This window comes from Rosa chinensis, chromosome 2 (genome assembly GCF_002994745.2).
Source record: "Rosa chinensis cultivar Old Blush chromosome 2, RchiOBHm-V2, whole genome shotgun sequence".
In the NCBI taxonomy this organism is placed as follows: Eukaryota; Viridiplantae; Streptophyta; class Magnoliopsida; order Rosales; family Rosaceae; genus Rosa; species Rosa chinensis.
This window is the reverse complement of record NC_037089.1, coordinates 41,922,855-41,945,940: the sequence shown is the minus strand read 5'-3', so window position 1 is coordinate 41,945,940 and position 23,086 is coordinate 41,922,855. Positions and strand designations below refer to the sequence as shown.

At 34.8% G+C, this 23,086-nt stretch overlaps 1 protein-coding gene across 6 annotated transcripts; it reads right to left on the bottom strand.

Annotated features, from left to right (window-relative positions):
- Nucleotides 1-19,137: 19,137 nt before the first annotated feature.
- Nucleotides 19,138-21,477, bottom strand: LOC112189854 (protein LTO1 homolog). Of its 6 annotated transcripts, XR_005806808.1 has the most exons (4): nucleotides 21,305-21,476; nucleotides 20,676-20,699; nucleotides 19,369-19,403; nucleotides 19,138-19,276 (listed from the first exon to the last, which is right to left on the bottom strand). XR_005806808.1 is itself a non-coding variant. In XM_024329230.2 (3 exons), exon 3 carries the CDS (start codon nucleotides 20,243-20,245, stop codon nucleotides 19,826-19,828), a length of 420 nt encoding a protein of 139 aa, XP_024184998.1. In that variant the 5' UTR covers nucleotides 20,246-20,345; nucleotides 20,676-20,699; nucleotides 21,305-21,459; the 3' UTR covers nucleotides 19,427-19,825. The 6 variants fall into 6 exon arrangements, 3 of the variants coding, with proteins under 3 accessions (XP_024184998.1, XP_024185000.1, XP_024184999.1); XR_005806807.1 differs by having other exon boundaries at nucleotides 19,138-19,403; nucleotides 20,676-20,763; nucleotides 21,305-21,477; XR_005806806.1 differs by having other exon boundaries at nucleotides 19,138-19,403; nucleotides 21,305-21,475.
- Nucleotides 21,478-23,086: the final 1,609 nt, after the last annotated feature.

Here is a 23,086-nt window from a genome sequence, read left to right as displayed (position 1 = left end):
AGTTGAGATCTCGGAGATTTGTTTTTAGGTTTTTGTTTTGTATGGGGCTGCAACGTATATAATTTTTCAGTTCTTTTCCAAATATAAAAGGTTTGTGGATGGCCTTTTTTTGAAGCTTTTGAAAATCTATTCAGACTGCCTCGTGAGCTTTATTTAATTCATTTCCAAAAAGGTTGTTTGGGGCTAAAAGAAGATGAGATAGAAGGTGGATCCAAAATATTGCTGTCAGGCAGGGCTGGAATTGCAAATGGAATTGGATTGATACAGTCGTCCCAGCTTTGTAGCTCTCATCTCTTATGTACATCCATATGTACAGTGAAAAAGAAGAAGAAATGATGTAAAGTCGTGATAGAAAACCAATTGACCTTTGTACTTCTATTGAAGATAATAATTGATCGATATCTCATACTTTTCTTTCTCTAGCTTTGTAGTTTGTAGTAGAAGAGATAACATCAAAGGTCAATTCTGGTTTGCTAGCTCTTATTTAATGCTCTTTGTACTTTCCTGCGAACGGGATAGCTACTTTATAATTTGTGTTTTAAATCATCAATTGGCTGTAATTGTATCGAGTCCAGTAAGTCGGACCGGACTCAATGCCCGTCTGACTTTATAAAATCGTCAAACAATTAATTATACTTGTGTTGAAGAAAGCTAAATAAGATTTACTTATTCTAGTTATAATATACAAGAATATTCTAAATCTCCTAATCCGTATTTAATTAGGATATGTTGAATTCCAAAATATTATATATGTAATTGTTTATATAAAGAGACCCCTATTATCAATGAAAGTATCTCAGTATTCTCCAGAATTCTCTTTTTCTTAAACACGTTATCAGCACGAAACCCTAACCCTGAATCAATAGTCGGAACCCTCATAAAATCCCAAAACCCAAATTGCCGCATTAGCCTCGCTAAGTATCAGCGTAGCCCCCAACACGCTGCTAGCCTCGCAGCACCCTCGCTCACCTTCTGCAAGCCCCTGCACCACTAGCCTCGCTAGCCTTCTCTACCGGGTTAGCCTCGCTAGGCAACGCCTGCTCTCAGCCTTCACACGAGCTAGCCTTGCTAGCAACTCTTCAAGGAATGGATTCTGGATAACTTTATTGTCACGCTGATAGTGCGACTACGCACATAATTCTCCGCCATAGACAACTATTTTTGGAGATGTTGCCTACACACTCCTCTGTGACTATGCTGGCAGGATCATCAAGTTTGGTTCAAGAACGTGGAATGATCCAATCTCCTCTTTGTTGCTCGATCAACGCCTAGTGTTTTTTAGAACCTTACTTGTGTCTAGTGCCACTAATGCTAATGGTGAGGCGTTTCACATTTAAAGAATAAGTTCCATTTATGTTACTCTAGCATAAGAATTTCATAAGGATTTATATATTCTATCTTTATCTCATCATTTGATATCGGTACCGCAACTAAATGTTCAATTCAAATTCTCTGAAGCGTTCTTTCCTATGTATGTTATTGTTCATGATCTTTTTACAAGGGGATAATTAGTTGGGCATTTTGGGGGGAGATTGTTACATCTAGACTGTATGTATGCCGCAGAGAATTTGGGGAACATTGCCAAACCGCTTTGACTTCAACTTCTTGAGATATGATTATAGCACCGACATTTAGGGCATCCTTCTTTTAGTTATGGTTATATGAAAAAAGTTTTTTTGGGATAAATGAGTACCTTTATACTGTGGCAGACAAGTTCTTGATGGCAAAAGAGGCAACCGATTGCCCCATGACACAGAGAAAATTTCATTTTATAGGATGAGGGTTGGAAATTGGATTAAGATTAAGGCGTTCAATTCTACTTCAATATGCACCTAAATAAAACATTAAAAAAAAAAAACGTAACTGCAGTGTCAAAATAACCAGACGGGGATTATGTTCCAATCATGATGTCATGTTCTCATTTGAATTAAGATTTTTGCAAATTTAGAAGATCACCAGCGTTAAGTAAAGACGTGCATAGTCAAATTGACTCGAATGAACGAATGGTGCAGATCAATTCACAGAAACATATTATTATTCTTGGTAGAGGCTATTACATCCATCACCATCTACTGGCTCGTGTTATTCTTATCTTTTTCTATAATATTGCTAGTTCAGTCCCTTTAGCAATATGTCTTATTGTCATTTGACCTTTTGCATAGAAAGGTCATCACATTTGAATTGGATAATTTATATTAATATGCTGTTTCTATTTTGTTATTTTCATGATCACTTAATTTTTAGGGATCGTATGAGCATGTTAGGATTTTTGTGATTTCGAACAGTTCGGGTTTCGATCCTTGTGGATCCGACTATCCGATCGACTTGTGATTTTGTCACATCGATCGTAGAAGCATTCAAGAGACTTTGGGTGGTCTCGGATGAGGGTTTGCCTCAATTGGCGTTACTTTTAGGGTTGTTGTTCGATTATGAGTTTCTAACTTTAATCACTTTGTGATTCGTGCACTGAATTGAGACCCAATGTGTTTAGGTGCTTTTTGGACTTGTGTTGAACGGATTGCGGCGATTTGTGCTTGTTTTGGTTAGCGTGTGAAGACGCAACGAGATTTAGAGGTGAGTACATCTCACGACATTCGCTATGAGCATGATTGATATTCGTTATGAGCATGATCGATATTCGTTATGAGCATGATCGATATTTGTTATGAGCAAGATTATCATATTGTCTTGCAGTTATTAGGTTAATTATGACTATAGCTGATATTAGTGGCATTCCTGAGTGAATAACTACGTGTGTGTGTGTGTGTGTGTGTGTGTGTATATGTATTGGTGCAATTGTTGTGATATGGGCAGCATAGGACGTATTGAGCTCGTTATCGTTGAAATCAGTGTGATGAATATTATGATGTTTGTCATGTAAAACTTGTGTAGGAATATTTGTGTAATGAATCATTGAAATCAGTGTGATGATTGTCATGTAAAGGTTGTGTAGGAATATCTGTGTAATGAATCGCTGACATCAGTGTGATGAATCTTTGTGATGATTGCTATCTGTGTGATGTCCGGCGAAATCTGTGTGATGATCAGTAGGATGATAGCTATCTGTGTGATGACCGGTGAAATCTGTGCGATGATCAGTGTAGCAGAGTTGAATTGTTATTAAGTTAACAATGATCGAGAAGACTTCTGTGATGGTCGGGGTTACCTACGGACATTAGAATGTGGGGTTACGATGACTACTATGACTTGAATTGATGGACTTAATGTGACCTCCTGAACTAAACTATATGCAGGGGTTACCATGATTTGTTTTGCTCGTTTTGAATTGTGATTGACTTGTTTTCTTCTTGATTTATTGATTGATGGTTTGATTTATCTTGAAGGTCATAGTGGTGACGATTGTGCTCTATGGTGAGGATAGGAAGGTGATTCATTGTTTTTCACCTTTGATGTCATGTTGATGACAAAGGCTTCTAGTGGAGAGGAAATGAGTGTGATTTTGGAATTCGCCGTAGTGCGTTAGAATGGTATCAAACATTGCTTGAGGAAGTCTTGTTTGACTGATATTTGTGTAATTGGATGCTAGGTTAAGAATTTGAGCATGAGACTTTAGTCACGAGTTGACTTATATAAGCATGATATGGAAGAATATGAAATTGATGGTTGTAGCTGTGAGTTACGTGCATATCGTGTTTAGGTTCAGGTGACTTAAGAATGTATTGCTGCTTTGTGGTTTTGAGTTTACCTCATACAAGCTTTCATAAACTTACCAAGTTTGTTGTGTGGCAACCCGGTGCACTATTTAATGGTGTAGGGGTTAATCCAGCAGGTCAGGGTAATCGTGGCTGAGGCTGAGGTTGTGTGCTGGTAGCATTACGGTAGGAAGCCAATTTTGTGACTTTACCGTTATTAAGACTTTCGCTCGTAGTAAGCTCTTAGGAGCATTTACTTATTATTTTGTTGTGGCAATTTAATTTGTAAACTCGTGTATTATATGACTCTGCGGAGCGGATATAAATTGACATTGTGGGTTCAGGGCATCAGTATGTACTTGGTTTAAAAGGAAAAAGTTTTCAGGTATTTTGTATTGATGGCTGAACCACCACGCATGTATAATTATGGGATTATATATATCGATTTTTATTTATGTTAAAAAATCGGGGCGTGACACTTTGCGATTGAAACAAACCCAAGAATATTTTGATAAAAATCAATGAATTCTTCAATTGATTTGTAGATAAGTTAGATTTGGTTCAGATCAACAATATTTTAGATGAAGAGGGTTTCCCACGATTTCCTTCATTATGATCAGAAACGAGAGAGAAAGAGAAAGAGGTAGAAAAGCAAGAGCTTTAGATTCAGAAGGGAACATGGTTACATTAGAGACGATTCGAGTTGTAGAGAGAGAGAGAGAGAGAGAGAGAGAGAGAGAGAGGAAAAAACAAAAAGCTTAGAGAAAAGAAAATAATAATAATAATAATAGATTAAAACATGAAGGGACGAAAATACCCTTCAAAACATGCCAGCTGGCAGCCTCCGTAACGGAGCTAATAGCTCTAGCTACCAATATTGGGTCGGGGTGAGAACGTCAGATACCAATCTGTTATTTTTTGAAATTGAGGTACAAAAGTTTAGAATAGCCGAAACGTGGGACACTGTACGAGCAATTTTTCCATTTTCTAAACTATCAGTAGCTTTCCATTTTTGACTGTACTGCTTTCCATCATATCCTATATTGTTGATTAAGTCTTCGCTTGATTACAATCCAATCCCTTAAAGCATCTTTAGCAATGCTAGCTATTTTTTAGTTAAAATTTAGCCAAAGTAGCTAAAAAGTTATTTTGGCCAGTCACTTTAGAAATATATCTGCATCAGTGCTCTCTATTTTAACTAGTTTTGAATTTATATTATTTTTTAAATGAATATAAAATAGTTTAAAGGTATTTATAAATTACAAAATTAACTGAAAATGAATGTTTTAAATTATAGCTATTTTTTAGTTAAAATTTAGCCAAAGTAGCTAAAAAGTTATTTTGGCAGTCACTTTAGAAATATATCTTCATCAGTGTTCTCTATTTTAACTAGTTTTGAATTTATATTATTTTTTAAATGAAGATAAAATAGTTTAAATATATTTATGAATTACAAAATTAACTGAAAATGAATGTTTTAAATTATACAGAGCCACATATCGCTCTCTATATTTAAGAGCGAGATAGCTAAAATTTAAAATAGAGAGCCACTTAAAGCATCTTTAGCAGACTCTCTATTGTGGCTCCTTAGCTATTTTAAAGAGCATGTTTAGTTTTTTATCTATTTTAACAGCTGCACCAAACTCCTAAGTGGCTCTCTATTATAACTTTTAGTTATCTCGCTCCTAAATATAGGGAGAGGGATGAGGCTTTCTATAATTTAAAATATTCATTTTAAGTTATTTTATGTAATTTAGAAAAACATTTAAACTATTTAATATTCATTTTAAAATAATATAAATTCAAAACTAATTAAAATAGAGAGCATTGATGTAGACGTAATTCTAAAGTGGCTAGCTAAAATGACTTTTTAGCTACTTTAGCTAAAATTTGACTCAAAAATTGCTAGCATTGCTAAAGATAAAATAGATAAAAAGCTAAACATGCTCTCTAAAATAGCTAAGGAGTCAAAATAGACAATCTGTTAAGAGTCAAATAAGTTGAAAGCCTCACGGGACGAGCAGAATGATCAAATCATTTCAGCATGCATATTAGATTTTATCTAAATCAATTTCAAGCGTCCGCTATAAATTACAAAAAAAACGCATTTTTTTTCCTATTTTCAATGATATCCATATACATGCATCATTATAGAAGAGACTGATCTTAACTGCATTTCTTACATGACGATAATCATATAAATAAATTATGATGAAGGAAAACATGATCGATTTAGATTTCTTTTGTTCTTTTGAATAAATAGAGTATTATGCCATCCACAATCTCAAAAGAAAGAAGATCGATTTAGATTGTTAAGCAAGGGATCGACACATACAAAACTTATACAGTTAAAGTTGATCTGGCTAACTCGATTACTGCACCTTGAATTGGAAACAAGCAACCTAGGTCGTAACAGGCAAACAGTAGAAAAAGGGTAAGAGAAGTACGAACATCATGATCTCGACCAAAGCTGGGTGTTATATATATTCAATATGATTGTTGTTGGTTCAAGTACTGCTTACAATGAATGAATGAGCCAAAAATTTATTGTTTGGCTACACACCTACAGTCATTTTCTTAAGCAAGATTGCTTGTTTGTCTCGGCTGCATCGTATACAATAGCCCGGTCGTCATTTTCAGTGTATTTTGTCATAAGCTGGTCGTGTCTACAGCAAGTGTCACATGCACGAGAACAACAGAGCTTATTTTTTCAACCACACAAATTGAAGCCATATATGTACGTGACTATAAAGAATAATTATTGCCTTGTATTATAAAGTGATTTTTAGTTCAACATTCAAATGTACTGCTGTGGGAGGTTTTGAATTTGACTGAATAACGGATGGTTATTGGGTTGTAGTAATAAAAGATACATATTGTTTAAAATTCGAGAAAAATGACACAAATAATTTTGTTTGTCATTGTCATGCTTAAACTCTGTTATGACAAGATGTTTTTTTTTTCCTTTAAAAAATTAACATTGCAATAAAAATTATGGTGGTTCTAGTTAGACAGATTTGGACCTCCCATACTTAGTACACCTCTAATTTACTTTTAGAATCCTTGAAAAGCTAAGTAGACCTCCTTATTTTTTCCAAAATGCACTTGAACATGAGATACAACAATCTGTTATTCTACTTTTTATCTCTATTTTCAACAAGCTGTGTTATTTGTAATGATGCTTCTAAGTAAATGGAGTAGTCATTCGTGCACTCTTTGCTAATTGGTGCTTGTTAGAATACATAGATTTTGTGGAGAGTTCTGGTATTATTTCAGGATGTTCTCTTTATGCTTATTGTAATCTGGGGTTCAGACTCTATGTCCCCCCCCCCCTTGTATTCTGCAATTTCATTAATCAAGACTTGAGAGCAGCCGCACCAGCCGTTTTTTTTTCAAAAAATGAATCAAAATCACATGACATTGCTCTCTTATGAGTATATCTCTCATCCACCAAAATTAATCAAATGGTTGGTTCGCAATCTTGATATGTTGTTGGAACCCCTTTGAATTTGCTAAAATAATTATTTCAAGAGTATTGGGTTGGAAGATCGAATAATAACTATATCATAATATTCAATTAATTTAGTTTAAGAAAATTCCAAATCAGATTATTTTGAATTTATCATTGTAATCAATGATAGGCCATGTATAGAAATTATTATTTTACTTAATTGTTTTAAGTAAATTATAAAACTATATAGGTAATATAAGGAAATATCAGGAAAAAAATTTAAATTGAATGTTATATTTGGTTGGAGGAGGTAAGAAAAATAGATATTTATTTACTTACTTAATTTTTCATTTTTTATCTCTTTATCCTTATTTGTCTTTTCATATAAATTGACAAAGTCAATTAATAACTGAAAAAAAATTGGAGGTCCAAATATCAAATTTGGAGTCCAACTAGAATCACCCTAAAAATTATAGTTTCTTCTATAAAAGTACAATAACAATTTAAAAAAAGAGTGAGTTTCTCACACTTGCTAAGAAAATTCAGGCTTTTTACAGTTTGATGAGACCACAAACTAATGCAACATAAATATCTCTTGACTTACCACCTCTAGGATACAAACAAGTTGTCTTGACTCACACTATTCTGCAAAAAAAAAAAATGGAAGAGCTAAAAGCTCAAGGAAAAAAAAAAAAAACTCACGTAGAGTATCTTTACCAATGCTAGCCAATTTTTAGTCAAATTTTAGCCAAAGTAGCTAAAAAATTATTTTGGCTAGCCACTTTAGAAATACCTATGCATCAGTTCTCTCTAATTTAGTTATATTTGAATTTATATTATTTATTTAATGAAGAAAATATTGTTTAAATGTCTACATAAATTACATGGAATGATGTAAAAAGAATGTTTTAAATTAACAAAAATAATAGACAAAGTCATCTCACTCTCTATATTTAGGAGCGAGATAACTAAAAGTTAAAATAGATAGCTAAGAGCATCTTTAGCAACGCTAACCATTTTTTAGTTAAATTTTAGCTAAAGTAGCTAAAAAGTCATTTTAGCTAGCCACTTTAGAAATACCCCTACATCAGTGCTCTCTATTTTGGCTAATTTTGAATTTATATTATTTTTTAAATAAATAATAAATAGTTTAAATGTATTTATAAATTACATAAAATAGCTTAAAAAGAATGTTTTAAATTATAGAGAGTCTCATCTCGCTTTCTATATTTATGAGTGAGATAGCTAAAAGTTATAATAGATAGCCACTTAGAAGTCTGATGCAGCTGCTAAAATAGATAAAAAGCTAAACATGCTCTCCAAAATAGCTTAGGAGCCAAAATAGAGAGTCTACTAAAGATGCTCTTAGGAGTCTGGTGCAAATGTTAAAATTGAAAAAAAAAACTAAACAGACTCTCCAAAATAGCTATGGAGCCAAGATAGATAGTCTACTTAGAGCATCTTTAGTAGGGCTGTCAATTCCGACACGACCCGATAACACGACTCGAAACCCGCACGAAATAAAGCGGGTGGAACCCGCACTATTAAAAAGCGGGTCGGCGGTGGGTCAATCCGCCATGACTCATTTAATAAATGGGTCGGCCATGGGTCAACCTGCCAACATGAAGTGAACCCGTCTAACCCGATTGTGCTATGTTTCTTCTTGAAATTTTGGACGTTCGGAGTATTTGATCAAAATATTAGACAATTTGAAATATTTCGCTTTTTAATTATTGGATTTAATTATTTATATTCTTCGTTTTGTGGAGTTTTTAGTGAATTTAATTAATTTATGCATTTTTTAGTTAAATGGGTCCCATTGTTAAAGCTTAAATGGGTCATTTTGTCTAACAAGACACGACTTATTTATTAAATGGGTTAAGCGGGTTGAAAACGGGTAACCCGTTTAATAAACAGGTTGGGTTTGGGTTTAAATTTTTGACACGATTATTAAATGAGTTGGGTTTGGGTTTATATTTTGCGACACGACAAACACCTTGACCCGACATGAACCCAACCCGACACGACCCATTAACAGCCCTAATCTTTAGTAATGCTATCCATTTTTACAATATGTCTACATCAGTTCTCTCTATTTAAGCAAATTTTGAATTTATATTATTTATTAAATGAAGAAAAAATAATTTAAATGTATTTATAAATTACATATATCTTATATAATTAAGCCAATTCTTCAGGGAATTGTTAAATTTTTGAACTACCATATATGCCCTCACATAATATAAATATTAATAAATATTATAGAAAATTACATACAAGTGTCAGTTTGAAACTTAAATTAGCCATAAGGCTACCAAAGTTTTCTTGTATACATAAGACCACTTGTAGGCTTGTAGCCTTAAATTATTTTCAACCTGACAATTTTACCCTTTCACTAACTCCATGATCATCCAGCCAAAACGAAAAGAAATTCATTCCCTCTCTCTCTCTCTCTCTCTCTCTCTCCCCGATCTCTCTTCTTCTTCTCTTCCCTCTGCAATCACCGGAAAGAATCAATTCCGGCCACCATCTCTCATCACCGTCACCATCAATTGAACCACAACACAAACCCGACCAAAGCCCAGCCACCCGATCGCTGATTACGGCACGATGCTTTCTCCATCCACCCCCTGCCCCGCCCCGATTCTGATGACCACTGCCTCCGATCTGGTGAGATTCCAATGGATCCAAGCTTGCAAAACCTCGAAACGGCGCAGCCATGCCTGAAGACGACGAAGAAGTTCCGATCGGAGCTACCTCACTGGAGTCCAACTCAGATCTCTCTTATTCTCTACTCATCTCTGATTCTCTCACTGGAGTCCAACTCAAATCTCTCCGGCGGTGAAGAAAGAGGCTTTGATCTCTCCGTCACATGTAAGGCCGACACCGCTGCCCTTTGAATTTGGTGTTGGTGCCCTTCCAAATTGCGTTCTCGGTGTAGATTCGAGCGTCGTCGACATTGTCTTGATTTATCGTGCTCCCGCTTGGATCTCCAGGCCTCAGGAAAGCATGATTAGGGAGCTGACAAATTGAATTTCACTTTTCTTGTTATGTGATTTTGTATCTCTAGCAGTTCTGATCTTGCACTTTGCTTGTGATATGATTCATGAAACTCATTCGTTGCTTTTGCAAATAAACTAATGTATCAACTTCAATTATTCGTGTTTTTGGTCAAGAAGTTTCTGAGCTTCCTTTAGTTGCAACGAGTAGTGGTAATTATAGCAAGGTGAGACTAAATGTACTTTTTGCTTAGATTAATTGACAGCATGAAGTGTTCAAATTATGTGGTTTGTGCATTTTGTTAACGAATATGTAGAAATCACTTATCCAATTCATTCAATTTCCTTCAGTTGTGCATATTTTCTTTAGTTCTCTCTGTAATTGTTATAATGGGTTTTCAACACAAGCTACTTTTATGCCTATTTTAGTATTTTCAAGGGGATGTCAGTAGCTTTTCTGTTTCATTTTGATTGATTTCAAGTCAGTAACTCTCTACAATTGTTATAGTGGCTTTTCAATACAGAGAAATTAGCTTTCTATGGTTACATTAGTATCTTTTCAAGCTGATAACAGTAGCTTTTCTATTATTGTTTTGATTAATTTCAAATCAGTAGCTCTCAATAACTGTTATAGTGGTTTTTCAACACCGTGATAGTAATTTTCTATGCTTATGTTAGTATCTTTTTCAAGCTAATGTTAGTAGGTTCTCTGTTTTCATTTTGATTGATTACAAGTTGTCTTTTGTTAATGACTTATCAAATTGGAAAAGCATGATTCTGAATGAAATTCAATTTTCTTCTTGTTGTGATTTTGTATATCTAGCATTTCTTGTTTGGAATTTGTGTTACACTATCAACATGTACAATCAGTTGGTTTTGTGCAATCAGTATCTATGGCAGTAGTTTTTTATTACTTGTCCAGTAACTTTGTACATGTGTGATAGTAGTTTACTGTACCTATGTCTGTAGCTTTTTATTATTAGTCTAGTAGCTTTGTACATGTTTTATAATAGATTTTTGTACCTATGTCAGTAGTTTTTTATTACAGGTCTAGTAGCTTTGTATGTGCGTTATAGTAGTTTTTTGTATGTATGTTAGTAGCTTTTTCTAAGTATGTCAGTAGCTTTTGATTTTGAGGAGCGTAGCTTTTGTTGCTAGTGATAGTAGCTTTTGTGACCTCGCCGGAGGTTGCCGGAAATCTCATCAGAGTAGTTTTTATTGCTAGCCACAGTAGCTTTTGTGGTCGCCGGAGTTTGCCGGAGACCCGCCGGAGTTGACCGGAGACCTCGCCGGGGAGGAGAGAGAATGATTGTTGACTTTTTACTATAGTGGCATTTATGTAAATATGTTAGTTTTTATATCTAAAATATAACACATTTTTTAATCTAGTGGCCTTATGAGGGAAAAAAACTATTTGGTGGCCTTATGACTAAAAAAAACATTTAAAGATGCACTTATATGTAATTAACCCTAAATATTATTTCTATATATATGAGGATACGATAGTCAATACACTATATCATATTTGAAAAACTTGCAATACCTCCCGTGAAAAAAGGAGAAGCTTCCCTAAAATTAGGAGAGGTTTTTTAATTTTAAAAAAATAAAAGCCAATTGAAAGGGTAAGTAATAACTTAAAAGAAATGTTTTAAACTAACAAAAATAATAGAGAGTCTCATCTCACTCTCTATATTTAGAAGTGGGATAGCTAAAAATTAAAATGGAGAGTCACTTATGAGTCTGGTGCAGCTGCTAAAATTGATAAAAACGTAAACATACTCTCCAAAATAGATAAGGAGTAAAGATAGAGAGTCAGTTAAACATGCTCTAAAGATATTGCAGTAAAAATACAAGTTACTTGAGAAAAATTTGGAGATCATCACGACATTCATGTATGAAAAATTTGGAGATAAAATGAGTTCATTTCTTAACTTAATAGATACACATGTATGGAAATTCATGGCAATGATTGAAATTCAAGTGAAGTGTAGTGAAGGAAAGATGTTTCTCATTGTTTAAGTTTAGAAGAAGAGGTATGGAGAAGAACAAATGCACGATTCAATTTTTTTTTGTCTTCTAATAGATAAATGTTTATATATATTGGTCATTTAACCTACTTCATATTTTGAAATGTAAAATAGTTGGGATGTGTATTAAGTTATACAAAAAATCTAAATTTTTTTTTTTTGAAGAATATCATGTCAATATATTAAACTCAGGCCAGAAATGACCATTACTTATCCTCCCTCTACCATCTATGGGTAGATAAAGAGTTTGTGGTAAACCACAACAATATATAGATTAGGTCCGATCATTTGACGGTACCCATGCTCACTTATTCAAGAAAGCCTATAACCTATGTTACCAAAGACAAATAAATAGTCAAAGTTCAAAAGAAAACTAAACTTTCTCCTTACCCTTAACACTAGGGCTAGGAGGTTTGATAGGGCAAATCACCTTACGCAGATCTTCAGCAGAAACCTTTTTTGTCTTGGGCAGATTTTTATTTTTTGAGCCCAAAGGTCTTCCTTTATTCTTCCTCTGTTCCACCTTGACTTGTGGTATGGCTTCCTTTGGGTGTAGATCTTCCTTAGGTACTAGGACAACTCCTGGAGCTTCAATCAATCCCAAAGACTTAGCAGAGAATTTAGTATGAAATTCCGGGACTTTTAGTTTCTTTGGTAGCATAGATGAACTGGATGCAGTGTCACTTGCACCAAACTGAATTTTCAGCTTTTATGGAGATGTGTAGGGCGATGTAGGTCGACCTCTTTTTGTAGTAGCTGGTTCAGTTACCACTGGGACTAATGCTAGGGCGTTGTTCTCTTCAGCAGGCCTTAATCCTCACTTCTCAACACAATGGGACGACGCGGATTGTGCACAGTTGGAGTACCAAACAAATTTCGAGCAATTGGAGGCAGAATAAGTGTTTGCACTCCATGAAACTTGAAGGCACCATGTTGAATACGAAGATCATTGTATCCAAGGAACTGGGAGGTCAGAGTAGTCCCAGTTGTAACTGGTTCATTAGCATTGGCCTGCCGGACCTGTACATCTCCACACAAAAAAAAAAAAATATCCAAATTGTTCGAATTTAAAATGATTTTAATCACCTAAAAGTAATTTTGGAAACAAATTTATATAGTCAAAAACAGAAAAAACCATAAAACTCGATCTCACTAAAACTACAACCCTGAAGTTTGGGTCCTTCTGTTTTGGATAGTAAAACGAGTAGTCTGTTACGTTTTTGACCAATTCAAACTTTCGCTGCAAACTTGAAAATATGTTTTATCAATTAAAAAAAAAACATATTTTAGTTTGAAGACCTCTTCAGTACCGCATTACAAATTTATCAAAGATACCAAATTTCGATCAAAATAGACCTACCGGACAAGATTGAAGAGGCGACTTTCATCATCGATCAAGTGTGTTTGAACCAACTTAAATCGAGACCAAAGAAAAATTATCAAAGTTTTAGGGGCAAGATCAATTCGGGGGTGTGACATGAAAATTACATGTTTGTTATTAGTACTAAAAAGGACACACACATCTTTTTTGATGGTCCTAGTGGACAAGGACGTACATGTTAAAATGGGCCCTGAAAAGAACAATAATTGTTGGCTGTGTACTGGCGATTATGTAGCAATTAGGAATCTAACCTTCTCTGTCAATTGGTCGTTTTCAAAGAGGTCCCCAATTCCCACCAACCCTAAAACAATCCAAACCTTGCCCTGACCGTGACCCTCCTGACCCAATTCTTCAATAATTCACCCCAAATTGGGCATAATGCATGTTAATGCGTATTATCATCACTTTCTTGCTCCCCTTTTTGAAATAAGGTAAAGAGACTCTTCATAAAAATTGTTCTTTTCACTTTACCAACTATTTGCGAGTAGGGTTCATCTACACTCTACGTTATATTAATATATCGATATATAAAGTAAATTGGTTTGATTTAAAGGTAAAATAATTTTATGTATTGATTAACTAGTTTGGAACTACTTTATATTTATATCAAACTAGACTACTTCTATATCAAACGAAGTTTAATTAATGTATTGATACATTGACCGTAAAACTCCCTCTAGAGCATGCATCACGTGATAAACTTACATTGACTGAGTTTTCAAAATGAATTCACTAGAGTGAAGGTATATGTGTTGTTTTGTAGTTTAATTTCATAATTTATGCACCAAAGTCTTGCATTAACTTTAAATCGGGAAATATTTGTGATAAAATTAATAAAATGTCTCCATATTTAAAGATAAAATATAATGCATTAAAAAAAAAGAAGATAAAATATAATGGAGCCATGGAGGTATTAAAGTGTCTTATCAGTAAGGGTGTCAGTGATGTTTTTTTCATATATTTTATTAGTTCTTTTTGTATGGTAATAGCGGGCCATTACTATATGTGTGGAGATAAGTTAAATGTAGTGAGAAGTTTTTATACAACTACCACATTTTCTACTATCTTTTTTATTCTTATTCTTTTGTTTTCTCTATTTTACAATTTACTATACTATTCATATTGATTAATTATATTTCATAGTTTTTTAATACATAAGGGTTAAATTGGTAAAAAAATTCAGTTTTGGAGAGCAAGCTCTCTTATCTTAATAATAGTATAGATTAGTGTATTACACCCATGTCAATTTGTAATTGTGTTTTGTTAATATAGGCAGAGCTGGCTCTCATGCTGTGGTGATAAGGGCGACAGAACAGGCTTGCCTAATTTTGAAGCTTTTTATACTTGATACAAGTAATCTATACTATATTTTGGAGAAGATGTTTTGTTAGCTAAAATAGGTGTGAAAAGACAATAAAATCTTTAGACCTTATATTAATTTTTAATAATTGAGTGGTAGTATGGTAAATAAAAAAATAAAAATAAAATTTCAGGCAATTATTACTCATGTCGATCTGGAATAACCGAATAACCACTCTTAACTCTAATAACCTCTCACTTTCTTTTTTCACAAAAAACTTCTATATTTTTCTCAATATAATAAAAATTTTACATATGCATAGCATATGTAAACAGAAAACTATGAATTGAAGATGAATTTCTAATCACATTTTCCGGTTTGTTTTTCTTAATGAAAATTTTCATCTACAAATGTCCAAAAAGGATTATTTCGTTTTCATCTGCACACGAAGCCTCCGAAATTTTGACACGGCTCTGACTCTGAGCATAGGTATTAGGTAATATAGGTAGGTGTTATTAGCTAGGGTAGCATGCATAATTAATTAGAATTAGTATATATGTGGTCACGTGGGGCAAATTGGTGTGGTTTTGATGTGAAGGCACTGTACTAGTTACAGGACGACAGTCCAGACATAACCATTGAAATACAGTCATAAAGCTAGCGACGATTCTTTGTGGTTGGAATGGATATATGGATGGAGATGCTAGATGCTCTAACAATCAATCAAAGGAAAGAGTTATATAAATTGTCTTTACATTACAATATTGTCACATTTGATCATTGCCTCACGAGCAGGACTGAAATATCATAATGTTGAGGTAAATCATGAATTCATGATGTATATTCTTCAGATTTTTTGTTGTTTTTACTATTACATCAATAACCGTAAGAAAGAATATATCGTGTAGAAGGTGGCATACTCTACAACAAAATTAGCCAAGGCTTCAGCTTCGATGGCTGTTCTCGGCTGGTTATGCATCTGTAATAGAAAGTTTCGATTAAATTTATCAGAAAAAAGCTAGGGCTATAATTAATTTCGACTAGTATTCGGTTTATGTTTAACTAGTCCATCATGAGATAAACGAATGGAGTTTGAAATTATCAAATTAATGTCGTATGCATGGTAAACTTGTGCTTGCTATAATAGGAACAAGGAATGGAGAGTAATGCTGACTTGTCAATTCATATGGGAAATGATATTTTAAGGGCGCACTGGACCAAATGGAACTGAAAATATATGTGGAGAAGAAGCTTTTGCCTTGCATCAAAGTAATGCATATATATATGTGGCGAAGAGTATGTACGTGGTTTGGTAGTATTATAGATATGGGCTTCGATCTGTTTTATTGGTCACCATCAAGCAACAAATAAATTTGGTGCTCATCTAGCAAGGTAAAATCCAAAGGGGTTTGAATTATTTCAAATCAGAATTTCACAAATGGTCACTCAACTATAACTCATTCGATACTTTGGTCACTCAATTTTCAAATATATCACTTTGGTCACTCAAATATTATTCTGTCAATCACTTTAGTCATCCAATTAAGGGGCATTTTATCTCACTTTAATCACTTTTACCAATCATTCTAATACAGATTTCTCAATTTTTCACAATTGGTTTGATGAAAATATCATTAATATTCTGGCAAATAATTTTTTTTAATGAAAAAATTAACGAATTGACTAAAGTGAATAACATAATTAAAGTTAAGTGACCAAAGTAATATATTTAAAAGATGAGTGACCAAAATATCGAATAGGTAAAAGTTGAGTAATCATTTATGATATTTTCCTTTATTTCAATGATGATAACAGTAAAACAGTTGAATGAGACTTACACAAAGTTGTTGCTGTCGTCTACCTAACTAGGGGTTATCATTTTTTCTAGGGTTAATTTGACCACCAACTTTCTGTTTCTAATTTCGCAGAGCATGCACTTTCCAGCTAATCTAAATGGAGGCTAGTTTTGTTTGTATATACATGATTAAAGTGCAATATATACTGGATTAGTCACTGGTAATTAAGTGGATCTGCTGCTGCTTGAATTGTTATGGAGGGTGTACGTCTTGTACATGATCACTTCGAGTTTTGCTGTTCTTTGTGGGTGGAGGTGTGTTTCTGCTCTGTACTTGTAAGGGACTGTATCCCTACTTATTCATTGGTCTCTTAATGATCTAGCACTTTCGTCAGTGCATCACCTTGGCACTATTAGGAAATAAGTGCTTATATAGTTTCTTAATTTGTTATAGTAAAGAAGAGGAATTCCCTTATCATCGATCCTTACCATAGTCATTTATTGCCATTGACACCACCAAAGAGGATTGCTTCGAAAACGTCTGTCTTCACCCGTAGCGCTTACTAAGTGGTTACTAGCTGAGTTATCTCACTCATTGCACTCACCAAACGATCATTAGGATCATGTCACAAGTAGCACTCACCCGGCGGCTACTAAGATCAGTTCGCCAGTAGTACTCACTAGGCGACCACTAAATGGGAGATGTCGGAAAGACGGATTACACTTTACAACTACTCACTTTAGCTGAAATATCTATAATTTACTGCTGACTGACATCTTATGCAATTTGGAGAGTACTACGGACCATATGATGCATCGGTAGGTACTGCCGACCAGAATACAAGGAGCCGATGGCTAGAGGGTACTGCTGACTAACTATCTTATGTCATTTAAAGAGTACTGCCAATTGGATTACTAGGAGGTAATGGTTAGACGGTACTGTCAATAACAGTTTCCTGCCATTTGGAAGGTATTGCCGACCAGATGACGCATCAGAAAATACTACTAACCAGACTAATATTCTAGAGGGTACTGCCGACCAGAATATTACCTGAAAGATACTGCCAACCAGGTAAGGCATGCATGCACTTGATGATAATTAACCTCCTTAATAACTTGCAACCATCAGCCTGAATTATCAACTCTCCACAGCTAATCTCCTACGTCTCAAGGGGAGAACTATGATTATAATCCACATCACATGTTCAGTATTTCTCACACCTTACTCATACTAGGGTGTGCAAAGCACTGTACAAACAGGCCAAACCGGTCAAAACCAACCAGTAAATATGGTTTTGTTAAGGTTTTTTAACTTTAAAAATTGAAAGCCGGTTCAATACTGAACCAAATCATTTATGAATTGAGTTGGTTTGGTTTCTCTTTTGCTTAAACCGAGAAACCCGAATTGACCAGTATGTTTGAAATGTAATAAGAAATTTTTTTAAATTTATATATATATATATATATATTCATTTATCCAGTTATTCTAAGTAGGTTCTGAATATCCAATTATAACTTTATTCTTAAATGATATACTACCATATCAAATCCAATGCCCAAAGGCCTAGAAGTCTAATATATAATCGCTACGATTAATTTGATCATCTCATATCACATATCTCAATCTCTCATTCTCGAACCTTTAATACTACCATATTAACCTAGTATTTATAGCTAAGCCATCAAATAAGTCAATCATTTTGAATCTATTCTAGATTATGGTTTTTGAATATTGTTTTTGGATTTGATTATTGTATTTTAAATTTAGATTATGCTTATTTAATATAATTTTTATTATTTAGATTAAATTTTACTACAATATTTTTTTTCATAAATAGTATTTTAATATAATATAGGGTTAAACCGCCTAACTGACGGAACCAAACCATCTTTAATTGGATTGAATTGGATCAGATTAGGATATGAATATGACAATGAGTGTAGAAGAGATGGAGGTTAGAGTAGAGTTAATACAGTACCAGTGGCAGTGCCGAGGGTCCAGACCCACAAAATCTTCAACCCAGGGGCTTGTCTCTCCACATTCTTCCTCCTTCTTTTGCTTGTCTACTGTTTGTTGCCGCTTACCAGACACACAACGCTTCTAATAAACTCGCTTGGGCTTTGGCCAGTTCATCCGTCTTAGTCATGTTAAACTACCACAATCGTATGATTGATATTGTCTATATTGAGTTTTAACTTAAAATTGAGTGTGAATCACCAACTTTTAAATTATATTACCTTTTGCCACTTATTTAATGTAAAATCTTTTTCTTTTCAACAAATCAATCATACAGTGTTTGATCTCGCCAATAAACTTACGAGTAGTCATTTCTTAATTAATAAGATGGCTTAGGCCCAGTTTGACATCGCTGATGCAGTACAAAAGCTGCTTAACTTATAAGCTAAGTAGCTAAAAGTGTTTGGTAAAATTACGTAAGACAACTTACTTTAAATATTAGACCATTGAGTTATTGCTTATATAAATTGATAAAAAAAATTTACAAAAAAAAAAAAAAAAAAAACAACTTTTATAAGCTAAAAACCTACTACTTACAATTTAAGCTATACAATTCCAAAACTGGATCTTAGTGGATATAGCAACTTCTTATTCACTAAGAAAAGCCGGAAGTGAGCACCAATGCACCATTGAAGTTTGTTTTGTCTCACACTCTGTCCATCCATGTTCATGTTGAAAGGACTAAATAGAGCAAAATAGAGAGAGAGACAGATAGAGAGAGAGAGAGATAGAATGTCCTACTTACCCAATAGCCAAATAAAATGATGCAAGATGAGATCACTATACAAAAAGAAAAAAAAACGTGTGTAAATATGACATTCTTGATTTTAGAAAATGTCCTCCTACTTACCAAATAGCCAAAGAAAACGATGTAAGATGAGAATGCTATACAAAAAAAATATACAAATTGAAGCTTCGGTTGAGATGATAAAGTATATGCTTTATCATCAACAGTCCAAAACCGAAATTGCCATAACAAACCAAATGACAATGTCGGCTTTGGACTCAGGTTGCCCAAACCCTTGGTTATGAAACTATTGAGCAAACAAAAATGTAGAACTAGAGAAAATGAGTGAATTAAACCAGCAATGAAAACCCACAACCCAAAAGCTAACTCACATCCCATAATGCTTTCAACTTTTGCTACCAAAACCTCAATTTCAAACTAACCCTCTAAGCTTTTACAACAACATATATTCAACTCAAAACGCAACGTCTTTAGCCCCAGAAGATGAAGCTCTCGGGTACCCTTGGTACTCCAATTTCACACCCAAAGAAGCACAAACCGCCTTAAACTTCAACCTCAAATCCTCCATTATCTCCTGCACGCTCTCATTCTCAGGTTCCATAACTGGGTACCTCTCCACCAACTCCTCCATCTGCTTCACGCCCTTCTGGACCCGAGTCGAGAACCTGGTTGGGTCAACCCGGACCGCAGAGTTCCATACCTCCACGCAACCCTTGTAGAACCCTAGCTCCTCACCGACCTCGAAGCCCACCTTGAGGCCCACTTGCCTGGCCTCCTCTTTTCCAGCGATCAGGCCGTCTTTGTGGCCTTCGTCGAAGCCTTGCTTGATGTGGATCTCTTCGAAGTTCAGAGACTCTCCGAATATGTCGTCCATGGATTAAGTAATTGTTGCAGAAAAAATAAAAATGGAAAGTTTGAGGGATTCAAACTGCTACCTGTTGCTGTTTGTGTAGTGATCTGCAGTCTCCGATTGCCTGCAATGGGTGGTGGTGGTGGTGGTGGTTAGTGAATTTTGGATGAGAATTTAAACATTTTGGTTCCAATGGGTTGAGTTTTGAAGGTACCCTTGGCCCATTGAGCTTTGAGGCTTAGGGCCAAAGAAATTTTCATAACCAAGGGTTGGGGCAACATTGCCGACATTGTCCAAAGCATATACTTTATCAACTCAACCGAGCTTCAATTTATATATATTTTTGGATAGATGGGAAACCAGATTGCTATACAATTTAAGATACAATATTGCCATGAGTTAACGTATAAGTACAAAGCATATCCCAAAAACATAAAAATGTAGTAAGACTCACCCGAGAGTGGGTCTCTCCTTCGAGCTGAGAATACAAAAACACATCCAAACTCATCAGTGCATAGCCAAAACTTGTATATAAGCTACAACTTTCACAACCCAAATAAAGTTCTTTAACGGAAAAGGAAGAACAGCAAACAATTACACCAATGATTGACAAAATACTTGGAAGAACCATCAGATGTAAACTCTTAACCATAATTCAAATCCAATTTCAATTTCATACCACAATAAACTGGATCAGAATGAAGAAGGGAACAAACAACAACCAAAGACATTGAAAATGTCCCATCTTCAGCTCAAATTAAGTTTCAAAGAATCAAAGATGTGTCCTTTCTTTAAATCCAGATATACCCAAATCAAACTTCAACCTAACAGAGCTTAAATTAGATAGGAAACAGCAAGATAAGACCAATAAATTGAACTAATAACCTCATACATGCAAAACCCATCAAGAAAAACAACCAAAAAGAATCAATATTTCTCTCGAAATAGTTGGAAGAATCCAATTAGATAAAGAACCAGATCTGTGACCCAATAACATGTAATCAAAAGCAGCAAACTTTACAGAAGAGAAGAGGAAGCAAAGGCAAAGAGATCGCAAAGCAGATACAGAGAAAGAAAGGGTACCTCATAAACCAAGTCGAAGAGGGATCGGAGAGTCGGAGGCGGTGAGGAAGGATCGGCGCGTTCGAGAACCCCTTTTTGATTAGACAGAGAGAGAATGAAAGGGAAACGGATCGAGTATCTGGGATGTTTAAGACTTTAATCCGTATCAAGCCCTTTTTTTTTTTTTTTTGAAATAGATCAGGTCACTAAATACCTGGGATCAATGGTTTAGATTAGACAGTGATTTTTTGGAGTTAATGGTCCAGATAGCACTGCGAATTTTCTTTTATTTAAAATGAATTTACATAATTTTTAAGTTTTATAAATTCATAATAATTAGCCCCAAAAACTTTCCAAAAACAATTTACGAATTCGTCGCATTGCGAGATTTTTTTTTTTTTTTGGTTACAAAGGAGGCCTAAAAGGCCTGAAACAAAAGGAAAAACAGAAAATTAACCCTCAGGCCTTGTTCTAACTCTCCTAGCTCTTGGGAGATTGCAAAGATCATCAGTGAAAGCACTAGCAACATGAGGGGGAGGGGTGTCAAAAATCACAATACCATAGTCATGACTGAGACTTCCCTTAGCAAGAGCATCAGCAGTATAGTTGCATTCCCTGAAAATATGCCGGATCCTAACGTCTTCAAAACCATTAATTAGATGTCTACAACTGTTGATAATGTTGCCTAAAGGATGAGATATAGGGCAACCATCAATCAGCAACTTAACAAAGATAGCTGAGTCAGATTCTACTTCAAGCTTTCTGATATTCAGGTCAGAAGCAAGTTTCAACCCAGAAAGCAACCCCCTAGCTTCAGCATTGATGATTTGGCCAACCCCCAAGTTTATGCTGAAGCCAGACAACCAATCTCCATTATGATCTCTAATTACCCCACCAGCTCCAATAAACCCAGATTGATTGGATCTGGTGCCATCCACATTAAGTTTCATAAATCCGATTGGAGGTTTCAACCAAGAAAGGATATTAAGACAATAACTATCTAACCTGGAGAGTTGAGCTTGAGCATTCATCCATTCATTTGCAGCATTAACGATGAGTTGAGTAGCATTGGTAGGCAGCTGGAAATTATCCTCAAAAACTACCTTATTTCTCCACTTCCATAAGTACCAACAAGTGAAAACAAAGATAATGCACCATCTTAAATTCTCAGTGTAGAAGATAAGGCAATGAAGATTTGCAGAAAGCCATCTAGGCCAATCCAATTGAAAAGCATTTCTGATAGTGGTAGGCCAATTGAGAGACTCCCATATGGTGATAGCTTTAGGGCAGTCCCTAAATAGATGCAGAAGAGTTTCTTGGCTCCTTGTACAAGCATGACACTTATCATTTTCAGTAAACCCTCTTCTAACTCTCTGGACATTTGTAAGAAGTCTACCATGAACAATTGTCCATAAAAAGGTTTTTAATTTGGGAGGAATGTTCATTCCCCAAATGAATTTCCATTGGAATCGATTATGTTCCAGAGGGTTAAAAACACTACTATAGGCTGATTTCACAGTAAAACATCCATTAGTAGTGTAACCCCAAATTTGCATATCAGCTCCACAACCGTCAAAGCCAGGGGGAGCACAAAGAATTTCATGAATAATATCTTGAGGTAAGCATAGAGATAGTAAATTCAAATTCCAACCATTGTTATCCCAAAAAGAGCAAACAAGAGCATTCATATCAATATGAGCATCAGGCAGGGCTACATTAAAAAGCGGAAGCTTACCAATCCATACGTCTGTCCAGAATTTTATAGTTCTTCCATCTCCAACCCTCCAGACAAGGCCATTACGG

What these genes read in the sequence shown, in the direction of transcription:
- LOC112189854 (XM_024329230.2), bottom strand. Translation starts at nt 20,245, where the DNA reads ATGGACGACATATTCGGAGAGTCTCTGAACTTCGAAGAGATCCACATC.